General features: G+C 39.4%; 1 protein-coding gene across 2 annotated transcripts in view; it reads right to left on the bottom strand.

Moving 5' to 3' along the window:
• LOC143021679 (golgin subfamily A member 1-like) overlaps positions 1 to 12,025 on the bottom strand; it is a 47,639-nt gene that overhangs the window by 21,459 nt on the left and 14,155 nt on the right. For both annotated transcript variants that reach the window (XM_076179299.1, XM_076179300.1), the window contains exons 6-11: positions 8,521 to 8,609; positions 7,628 to 7,824; positions 6,848 to 6,977; positions 3,053 to 3,184; positions 2,691 to 2,912; positions 1,767 to 2,315 (exon numbers count right to left, since the gene is read on the bottom strand). In XM_076179299.1, the coding sequence (XP_076035414.1) occupies positions 1,767 to 2,315; positions 2,691 to 2,912; positions 3,053 to 3,184; positions 6,848 to 6,977; positions 7,628 to 7,824; positions 8,521 to 8,609 (1,319 nt within the window). The remainder of the gene's footprint in view (positions 1 to 1,766; positions 2,316 to 2,690; positions 2,913 to 3,052; positions 3,185 to 6,847; positions 6,978 to 7,627; positions 7,825 to 8,520; positions 8,610 to 12,025) is intronic.

Below are 12,025 nucleotides of genomic sequence, written 5' to 3'. Positions count from 1 at the left end.
ACAAAGTCCCACCTTTACCTCGAACCACTCACTCTCTCCATTTCTAATCCTGACACATGCTCTACTACTCTCATAAAAACTCTTGACAGCTCCTAGAAGCTTTCCTCCTATCACGTATATCCGCAAAACCTCCCACAGTGCCTTCCTGTCTACCCTGTCGTAAGCCTTTTCCAGATCCATAAAAGCCCAAAAAACATCCTTCCCCTTTCCTATAGCTTTCTCACATATCTGTCTTACCACAAAGATCTGATCTACACAACCTCTACCCATCCTAAATCCACACTGTCCCCCACCAATTACTCCCTCTGCTCCTCTCCTAATCCTCTCAATCAAGATCCTCCCATAAGCCTTCCCAACTAACCTTAACAAGCTAATCCCTCTGAAACTACTACACTCACACTTGTCCCCTTTTCCCTTGTAAAGTGGAACTATACAGGTACTCCTCCAGTCCTCCAGCACTCTACCCTCTCTCCACCAAACATTAAATAACCTCACCAGCCAGTCCACCATCACTGTACCTCCTTTTTTTAGACATTCTGCATGGCATCCATCCAGACCAGGTGCCTTACATGCTTTCATCATCTTAACAACTGCCATATTCTATAATTAGGTAAATACACTTTGATATAAGACAATCAGATCACTAAACAAGCCCTTCAAGGCAGACCACTAAACTCAATACTTCTAAAACATAAGCCACAGAAAAAAACCCACACACATTTGGTAAGAATCACATTTGCACACTTGTAATCAGGACACCATCCAGTAATGAAACATTTATCAACACAGAATAGGCCAAGCCACAGATTCAAACTGCCCTGATGCAAGTGCCATACAGGTAACTACAATGCCCCACACTAATAATCCCTAGACAGCAACACAATATATCTTCCCTGAATGACTTGTGGACCCACCCAGTGGCTACTGCCATTTATCTGAAGGCAGTGGCTCAATCAATCAATCCAGTGCCTCTGGTCTCTCTTGCAGAAGAAATGCAGCCTTCAGATAACCAGCAACAACCCCTGGGTGGGTCCACAAGTCACTCAATGATGATATATTGTGTTGTCTAGGGGCTGTTAGTGTAGGGCATTGTAGTATGAAGTGTTGTGTGTCCTCTTGTATGGTGGTTGCATCTGGAGCAGCCAGAATCTGCAGCTAGGCATATTCTGTGTTGGTACTGTTTCAATGCTGGATGGTGTCCTAAATGCAAGCATACCAGTATAGTTCTTATCAGATGTGCAAGTGCTCTTTTCTATGAGGCTTGTCTACGGGGATAACTGATGAAGTACTGAGTTTGGTGGTCTGTCTTGAAAGGCAGGTCTTCTGCAAAAGAGACCTGAGGCAACGGATTGATTAACTGATAGCAAAGGGCCTTTTCCCCTTATATGAGGGAGTGGCCAAGTCAAAATATACACCCTCTCTATACTCTGCCTATATTCATCCAAAACTCATTCATTACCCCCTCTCATCTTAGCGCTTCATAGATGAAGGGTCATTTCTGCCCCTTGCCACATTGTCTGGGTCAAAAGCAAAACACTGAGATACTGTCCCTCCCATCCACTTGAGTGAGAGAGTGAGAGTGAGAGTGAGCGTGAGAGAGAAAGAGAGAGAGAACAGAGCAGACAAGAATGTCATAGGTTCATCAATTCAAAACTATGCCCCATTATCTCTATTTTTTCACTTTCTACTCTTTCTTCCTTGGTCAACAGACATTCCTCTTGCATTCAATGCCTTCTTCCATAGTGCTATAGTATTAGTAGCCTTACCTGATTCTTTTCATTGAGCTGCTCTTGTAAAACTTGAACATTTCCACGTAAACTTTGCACTAATTCTGATTCCTCAACCTTAACTTCAAAATCCTCTTCCATATCAACCAATTTTTTGTTCAAATTTTCTAATTCCACTTCAAGTTCTACAATCTTTGAATTCTGAGTCTCTATTTCTATACATTTTTTCTGAGCATCTTCTTCTAAAGCTTTATTTTTATCTTCCAAGGCACTGACTTTATCAAAATATTCATCTAGATTTTTTGAAAGCTTATTTTTTTCACTTGATATAGTTTCTAGTTTATCTGTGAGGTCTTTTTTGTTTATTTCCAACTGATTTTTACAAGTTCTTTCTTGTGAAATGAGTTCTTCCATAGAGATAACTGAATTTCTAGACTGTAATAGTTCTGCCTCAGCTGTTTTCAACTTTTCTTTCAAATCTGAGATTTCTGTTGTGAACTGACTGTTGGCTTCTTCAAGACTTCTTCTCTCATCCTGAAGAGCATCTAAATCTACCTGAAGCTTACATTGTTGTTCCTTTTCCGCTTCCTGAAAGACATTAGTATCATATTATTACACATTACTATCTTCTCTGTTAGTAAATTTCAACATTTCCCATGCATACACACTACTAATGTCTTTGTTATAGTGATGGTTCCAAAGCTAAGAACAACTGGCATTACAAAAAATCAAATCTGCACATTGCATCACCATAGTAGAAAAGTTAAATGAGACAGCCTCAACTCCTACATGATGATAATGTTTCCTCAACTGAATAAAATAAATCTAAATAAGTTGGACTAAGATCTGTGGCACAGGGGTTACATGAGGGTTAAGAGCTTAACAATGATGTTTTATGACGGCAATATCAACAAGGTATATCATTCAGAGAAACTATATTTGTTATTTTTCTAAGAAACTTACAATTTGAGATTTCAACTCTATAACTTCTTCCTCAAATTCCTTTTTCGAAGTTTGCAACTGCCACTTCAGCGTCTCTATATCTTCTTTGGCTTGAGATAATTCCACATTCAAGGCTTTTTCTGTCCTACTTTTCTGGTCTGCTACTTCATCACGTTCTTTTCTGAGTTCCCTCAATTGCTGGTCAAGATTTTCCCGGCTTTCTTCTAATTTACCAAAGTCCACCTTCATACAAAGAATGAGTCAGATTCTTTTTTTGACAAGGTTATTCCACCTTGTAATTCAATCTTCACACCAATCATTTAATGCAATGAATATCATTAACTTAGGGAAAAAAAAAAAAAAAAAATCTTCCTGTAACTCACCTGGTCTTCTGCAATCTTTGCATTCAAATTCTGTATTTGATTTTCAAGTGCAGTGATCTTTTCACTCCATGAACCCTTGATGTTGTTTAGCTGCTGCCTTGCCTCTTCAAGCTTATGTTCAACCGTTTCACGCTATTGAAAAACATTAATTATTGTACAACATTCCTCACAGGTAAGTTGCTATCCTTGCTTTTTTTTCACATCTGAAAATCTAAATACTTATGCCATATATTAACTTTTGTATGTTAAAGAGTGAGAAATGAGGAGGTGAGGAGGAGAACAGAGGTGGAAAGGGAGTTGGGAGATAGGGTTGATGAAAGAGTATTGGGATGGTTTGGACACATGGAAAGAATGAGTGAAGAAAGACTAGTAAAAGAGGTGTGGAAGGCAGAGGTGGAAGGAGTGAACATGAGGGATCGACCTAGGATGAGATGGATGGATGGAGTAAAAGGGGCTTTGAGAAAGAGGGGAATGTCTGTTGAGGAAGGATGGGAGAGGAGAGAAGATACAGGTGAATGGAGAATGGTTGTGTATGGATGATGCTGTGATGCATGAGGTGGAGTGGGTAGGGGACAGGGGTGTGTGTGTGTGTGAGGGAGTGTGTGTGAGAAATAAATTGATGCAGCCTGAAGGGATTTCTCCCGGTCTTCTTTTCTGCATGAGGGGACGGAGGGGTCGCCAATTTAATGAAGCGGCCTTGCTGTGTCTTGCAACACTGCTTCTGACCCAGGGCTGTGGGCGAGATGCAGGGATGACCTGTCATCCAGGAGGTGCCAAGATAAGGAGGAAAGATAGTGGAAGAGAGTGGAGTATGTTATGGACGGAGTGGGTGGGAGTGGTTTTTATGCCTTTGTTTTTTGGCTACCTCCCTTATAAGGGGGGGAAAAAAGCCTTTGGTATATGTATGTTGAAGATAAATATAGGTAAAAGTAAGATAATGAGATGTACAAGGGGAGAATGTGGCAGCAAATTGGAAGGGAGTATTAAGGGAGAGAGACTGGAGGAAGTGGATAGCTTTAGATACTTGAGTGCGAATGTGGTGGGAAAAGGAGGAATAGAGGTGGAGGTAGAATATAGAATGAGAGAAGCAAGTAAATACCTTGGAGGATTTAGAAAAGTAATGAGAAATAGACATTTGGGAATGGATGCTAAGAGGAGATTGTATGAAGGGGTGATTGTGCTGACAGCACTGTATGGGGCAGAAACATGGAACATAAGAGAGGAAGAAAGGAGGAGTTTGAATGTGTTTGAGATGAATGTCTGAGAAGTATGGTAGGGGTTACTAGGTTGGATAGAGTAGGAAATGCGGAGGTGAGGAGGAGAGCGGGGGTGGAAAAGGGGTTGGGAGATAGGGATAATGAAAGAGTGCTGGGATGGTTTGGGCACATGGAAAGAATGAGTGAAGAAAGATTAGTAAAAGGCAGAGGTGGAAGGACTGAACATGTGGAGGTGACCAAGGCTGAGATGGATGGATTTAAAGGGGCATTGGGAAAGAGGGGAATGTCTGTGGAGGAAGGAATGAAGAAAGACTGAAGATAGGGGTGAGTGGAGATTGGTTGTGTATGGATGATGCTGTGATGCCTGAAAGGGAGGATAGTGGGTGAGGGAGTAAGTGTGTATGACAATTTGACACAGCCTGAAGGGATTTCCCCCTGTCATATCTTTTTCTGCATTAGGGGATAGAGAGGGGGGGGCCACCAATTAAATGAAACAGCCTTGCTGTGGATGTGCTGTGTCTTGCTGCATTACTTCTGACCCAGGGCAGTGGGAGATATTCTGGGATGACCCATCATCCAGGAGGAACTAAGATAAGAGGGAGGGAGGGGGTGAATGGGAGCAGAGTATGTGGGGATGGAATGGGTGGGTGTGGATTTTATGCCTTTGTTTTTTAGCTATATCCCTTGTAAGGGGGAAAAAGCTATAGGTATGTATGTGTGTGTGTGTGTGAAACAAGAATATATACCCAAAGGGTAGATCTCTCCCAGTGACCTATGGACTCAGATTCCCAAGAGTAAGGGCTACAATTTTCTTCATAATGAAATTATCCAATTTGTACAATCCATGACTTAAATTCAAATTATTAACAAATGTATCCTTGATCAGACTGGACTCTATGATATTTCTATTCAAATATGAATTACTTTTAACAATCCTCCCTCATTTCTGTTATTTTCTTTGTGGTTTTTGGCATGATTAGAATCACATGTTCAAGTGATTTCTTCTGCATATATATATCTGTGTGTGTATATATATATATATATATATATATATATATATATATATATATATATATATATATATATATATATATATATATATATATATCCATATCCAAAGGCCCTGTCCCCTTATAAGGGTGGGGATGGAGGGTCAAAATACATACCCACACTTCACCCATCCAGAACCCATTTACTGTCCTTTCCATATTACCTTTTTGTGGATCAAAGTTCATTTGTACCCTGTCTACTGCTCTGTTGAGAGGCAATGGTTACTGAATCATATAGGATGATTTAAAGGGATTCTGTTGGAGTGGATGAAAGACTTCCTGAAGAACAGATTAATGGGGATAGTTGTGAAGGATAGGATGTCAGATTGGAGGGAAGTAACTACAGCAGAACTGCAGGGGTTGGTGTTGGCACAAGTAATGTTCTTCATCTACATTAATGACACAATGGATGGAACAAAAACTATAACAAGCTATTTGCTAATGATGCCAAGATCATGAAGAGTAAATAAAGATAACTATGTTCTACCTATCTACCTATACACAAAAAGGATTCTTCCCCCTTTAAGGTAGGTGGTCAGCCTCTCCCAGCCCACTTGTTTTTCATTTGTCCTAGTCCCTTTGTGAATAAAGGGCCATCCCATGTCATTGCAATTGTTAAATTATTACAATCAATATCTAGTTGAAAGTTTTTACACAAAAATCTAAATAAGGTATATCGTTGTCTATCTATATACCAACAGGCTTCTTCCTACTTATAAAGGAGGAAAGCAGTGAATGCATGTACCCACCCATGAATGGTGCCAAAAGTAAAAAATTAATTTCGAAGAAGAAGAAGAAGAATGAGCAAAAGTAGGAAAAGGCCATCACTATCCTATAAAAGGCCAAATGAAGCAATCATAGCCAATCAATCTGTTCCCTTATGTCTCCTTGTAGGAGACTCATGGTTCCCAGATAACCAGCAGCAGCCACCAGATTAACCCACAAGTCACTCAAGGAAGAGATATTGTGTTGTTGTCTGGGCAGAGTGAGAGTGAGCATAGGATGTCTTCTGTGTGGTGACTGCATCTGGTACAATTTGAATCTGTGGCTAGGCCTATTCTGTGTTCTATGCTGCGTGATGGTTTGAATGTAGTTATGCCAACATGGTTCTGTTTGACTTGGGGGGGATTTCCTAGAAAAGCTGATGTCTGGGAGAGCCATGAGGAAAATAGAGTTTTGGGAGTTGGTCTTGAAATATTTGTTTTGAGGTCTTGAGATTTGAATGTGTATATCTTTTCATGAGGTGCAGGAGGTAGGTTGTTGAGGTTTGAGTGGTCATTTCACTGTTACATTCAACTGGATGTGTTTGTGTAATGCAATGGGACTTTGGCTTATGTTGTTTGTAGTATGTCTGTTGGCTTCCTTGATTGTTATGAGCTATCCTGTGGAGGCACAGTGAGTATGGTTGTTATACAAGTTGCTTGTGTGTAAAAAGAAGAAAAAAAAGATGATACACATACAATAAAAATGTAATTTGCTTTCCTTTACAATGACAGCATATAGTTTATCATGCACTACCTGTTCCCCACCTCTTTTATGAGCGCCTGTACTTTGTCTGTTTCCAGCATTGATGTCTGGGAATGCCGCTGTTCCAAAATATTGACACGTTCTTGAAGGTGATGCACCTCTTCCTTCCTCTCTTCTTCCAAATGACTTAATCTGGAAAAAAAAATGGTGTATGTATATATGTATATGTGTAGCAAGGTCATGCCTTTAATGATTTTCTGTAGAATTCATGCACAATAAGTCAATTTCTTTATCAATATTGTCACCCCGCTAGAAATTGCGTTATGGAAATATTACATTACTAATACTGTTTTGTCTCTCATATCTATGCGTAAATGTCTGTAAACATTAGTATTCTGTAAAGTCTAAAATGCAATACATAAACCAAATTATTTGCGGTGCTCCAAAATGTAACATATATTATTCTTGCATAAAGACATCGGCTTTGTTCACCTATACTTGCATTATATTTCCAATAAACAAGTCCTGAGAGAGTTGGAGTTTACTTATCTCACAGTAACTTGACAGAAGTACCACTTGAAGATACCCATTACTGGTCTCAAGAGACAGGGAGAAGGACAAATGGAGACAAAAGAGAAGAAGAGAGAGAGATATGGGTGAAGAGTGGAAGCAAATGCTTTGAGGATTCACAGATGACTGGGTAAGGCTGTTCCTCCATGCAGCTGTGGACAGCTGAACAGGTTGCTCATGCCACAGCTCCAGGCAAGTATGGCCCTTTCACATGATTATTTAAAAACAGTTATACTCTAGTGTGTGTATATTTTGTATGATAAAAACTATACCTTGAGTTGGTTGAAGAAAGCTTATGTTTAATTGCAGTCAGTTTGTCCTCTAATTCGTTCTTTTCTTCACTCATTGACCGTAGCTTCTCTTCCAAATTTGCAAGATTCTTCAATTTTGGTTCCAAAAGTTCTAACTCTGTTGTCTTTTGGTTTAATTTTGTTTGTGTCTCTTCTAATTCGCTGTTTGTGTTCAGTAACTGAAACAGACAACACATATTTCTTAATTTTCAAGAAAAACTAATATCAAGATCAATAATAAAAATGTTAGTACATACATACATATACCAAAGGCTTTTTCCCCTTACATGGGGGGTAGCCAAAAAGAAAAAGGCATAGAAAACACTCCCACCCATTCCATTTCCTATATATTCCACTCCCCTCCACCCTCCTCCCTTCCTCTTATCTTGGCACCTCCTGGATGACGGGTCATCCCTGCATCCTGTCCACTGCCCTGGGTCAGAAGCAGTGTCGCAATTTATGAATAATGTTAGTACAAAGGAAAGAGAAAAAATATTCAGTATCAAGCAACAGTTAACATTCATAGATCTAGAAGAAAACTGGTAGTGAATGGCAATGAGTGTTCACAGTCTCATATTTACTACCTACTATTCCCTCTTCTGATGTATGCAGACCTTGTTACTATGGCAGCCATTTCATAAGTTCCTTTTCTATAAGGCAATCTTAAAGACAGGCTGAAAGACACTCAAGACAGAAGAAGGAGGAAAAGAAGAGAGAAGATGAGGTCAAGGAGGAGTAGGAGTGACAGCAGAGGGGGGAGGAGGAGGAGTAGGAGGAGGAGGAGGAGGAGGAGGAGGAGAAAAAGAAGAAGAAGAAGGAGCAGCAGTTGAAGGTGTCTGAAAGCCAGTGAAGAATGAATGACTTTATTTACTCACCATGTGTTTGATCTTTGCCACCTCCTGAATATTCAGTCCTTCCATCTGGTCCAAGTTGTCCTGCAACTCCATTACCTTTCCCTCTAAACCTGTATTGTGGCAATATCATAACATTTACAATTATTCTAACATTCCCCTTAAAAGCAGCAATTCATTTACTCCATACAGAACATAACCTAATGATTCTGGTCACATAAGTTACTACATTCCACTCTTTATCTATAAGCTTATTTCAAGATTAACATATTCTAACCATGTTAAGATCTTCATTAAACAAAGCCCTTTTTACAAAGGTTAGTGCTCTAACTACAAGCAATACCAAAAGATATATTTCACCTATTCACTGAAATATCAATACAAGAATCATTTAAGATAAACTTCATACATTTAAAGGTATATTCTTTGACAATGTCTTTTGCATGGGAATACCAAAACATTAGCACACGATTGTGACATTACCCAAGTAAACCAACAAATTACACCTGGAAGACTATACTTGTCATCATAATAGAAACACTGCTACACTAAACTATCCATCACATTAAGAATGTGCATTCTATTTAATGTTAATAACATATATCATTCTATTTACAACTGTGAAGAAAATTCCTGTTGGCTTGTGATAAATAAAATACTGAGCATGTAAACAACTGACTTCTAGACATAAAAGTTCCCAAATTCATAACAAAAATACAAAATATGGAACTACAAAAATAGAACCAGGAATCAAACACCAAGCTTCTGTACAATTACTTGTGTGCGTGTACATGCAGACAAGTACATGCGCACACAAACATTACTATTTAGTTTGGTTACACCAGAACCATAAGACGTTTATAGGAAGAAAATAGAAGAGATAGGCATTGTGCTTTAGTGAATTTATGGCTCATTATTCTGTCATGATCACTTTTCACTCATTCTTATAGAATACAATGCCATTCAAAACAACCACCACCAGAGCAAACAAGCATAAAAGCTAGACCGTAAAGGGTAGTGGAACAGATAAAGTTTAGGGAATGTGTGAAAATTTAGAAAGAATGATAGGCTGAGATTAATAGCAAAAAATTTTGTTCAACTTACCCTTCATTCTTCCTGAAAATATACAAATGGAGAATACTTATACTTGATGCACAGAAGTAGGAGCCTTTTGGTAATTGTTTACATCAGAAGACAACCCCCTATTCCCATGTCAAAACTTAAAATGTCCATTTCACAACATACTGCATACATACTCTTTAGCAGACCATAAAATTTTAGTAGAGGGTTATCATTTACACAGCCCTTCCTTTCATGAGCCATAGGATTTCTAATCTGACCCAAAAGAAGTGACTTACGGATATAGGAAAAAAAAAGAAAAAAAAAGAAAAAAAAAAAAAATGAAGAGCATTCCTGAGATACTATTTATCATGTATATTCCAATTTTTGTTGAAAAAAAAAAAATAATAATAATAGCAATAATAATAATAAATTGATAAAAAATTAACATGCCACTGAGCAATGTCATAGTTACTTCATGGGTTAACAAGAATTACTGTTGCTGTTATTGATACGTAACTCCCTCAGGAGAGGAAAAACCCTGTCCCATACAAACCCCTGGTCAGACTCCCAGGTCTCAGCTTCTGCCACAATCCTTGTTAAAATTATGAAGACTTTGAGATGGAGTCTGTCTGAAGCTCCAACCAGGTAACAACTGCTTGGAGCAGCAAAATCAACTCTCTCCAGTCCTTGAGGTTCTGTAGGAGCCTTTAACCACTTACAAATATACATTCATATGCCATCAGCTTTTTCCCTTTTACAAGAGAGGTAGCCAATAAACAAAGGCATAAACTCTACTCCCACCCATTCCATCCCCACGTACTCCACTCCCATTCATCTACCCCCACCCTCTTGTCTTGGCTCCTCCTGGATGACGGGTCATTCCTCTGTCCTCTGTCAAACTCTGTCACTAACTTCCTTAATCCCTCCTTTGATCCTGCTACAAGTGCAATGTTATCAGTAAACAACAACTGGCTTATCTCACACTTTTTTCCATTTTCTTTAACCATCTCCAATCTCTGACCCATTACCCTTGTATTTACCTCTCACACCACCCCATTCATATATAAATTGAGCAGCCAAGGAGACAAAATGCATCCCTGGGTAAGTCCTGCTTTTACCTCAAACCACTCTCTCCATTTCTAATTTTAACACAGGCTCTACTACTCTTGTAAAAACCCTTGACTGCTCTTAACAGCTTTCCTCCTATCTCATATATCTGCAATAGCTCCCACAGTTTCTTCCTGTCTATCCTGTCATAAGCCTTTTCCAAATCCATAAAGGTCCAAATAAACATCCTTACCTTTTCCTAAAGCTTTCTCATATATCTGCCTTACCACAAAAATTTGATCCACAAAACCCCAACCTGTTCTAAACCCATGCTGTTCCTAACCACTTGGGAGAGGGAATCTTTTGATTCTACAACCAAGTTTTGAAGACCCTTTGCAACATTGCTATTTTCAGGTGGGGTTGCACTTAAGTGCAACCTAAAACTGAAGGGATGAGGGTAAGCGGAGGGAGGAATTTCACTCTTCCTAGTGCATGTTATGGGAATGTCACCAAAACCCCTTATGTGCTAGCCATCCATACAACAGCTGCACTGATCTTGGCTGCAGTCTGTCTTCTGGTTGCATTCCACTAAGTATGGGTAAATCCCAGTATGCTTAATCATCATGTCAACTCCATGGGGAAGCAAGTTGAGTCTACAACAATCATTATTCTTGCCCTGTGGGGTGGATGGTATTCATTATGAACACATCCCAAACCCTAACAGGCATGGATGACAAATGTACTATGAAAAATTACTTCATTATTACATGAACATACAATATAAATATGTCATGTACAATACAGCTATGCTGCATTTGTATGAATGAAATACTTTCCTCTGAATCCTACAATATATACTGCAACCAAAATACGATATAGTCATAAAATGGGAGTCAGTCTGGGACACTCATTAAAATACATACATATATATATAGTAAGGGATTTTTTCCCTCTTACACAGGAGGTAGCCAAAGTCATAGGCATAAATTCACTTCCACCCATTTCATTTCCACAGAAGATAGGGGTGAATGGAGAATGGTTGTGTATGGATGATGGTGTGATGTATAAGGGGGAGGGGGGGGAATTGGGGGTGAAGGAGTATGTGTGAAAAATAAATTGATGCAGCCCAAAGATATTTCTCCCCATCTCCATTTCTGCATGAGAGGATGGAGAAGGGGGGTCCCCAATTTAATGAAGCAGCCTTGCTGTGGATATGCTGTGTCTTCCAACACTGCTTCTGACCCAGGGCAGTGGGCAAAAGGCAGGGATGACCCGTCATCCAGGAGAAGCCATGATAAGGAGGGAGGGGGGTGGATGGGAATGGAGTATGTGGGTATGGAATGGATGAGAGTGGATTTTATGCCTTTGTTTTTTGGCTACCTCCCTTGTAAGGGGGAAAGAGCCTTGGATTAAGTATGTA

Source organism: Oratosquilla oratoria, chromosome 42 (genome assembly GCF_046742065.1).
Source record: "Oratosquilla oratoria isolate Oo_2021 chromosome 42, ASM4674206v1, whole genome shotgun sequence".
Lineage (NCBI taxonomy): Eukaryota > Metazoa > Arthropoda > Malacostraca > Stomatopoda > Squillidae > Oratosquilla > Oratosquilla oratoria.
This window is presented reverse-complemented; position numbering and strand designations above follow the sequence as displayed.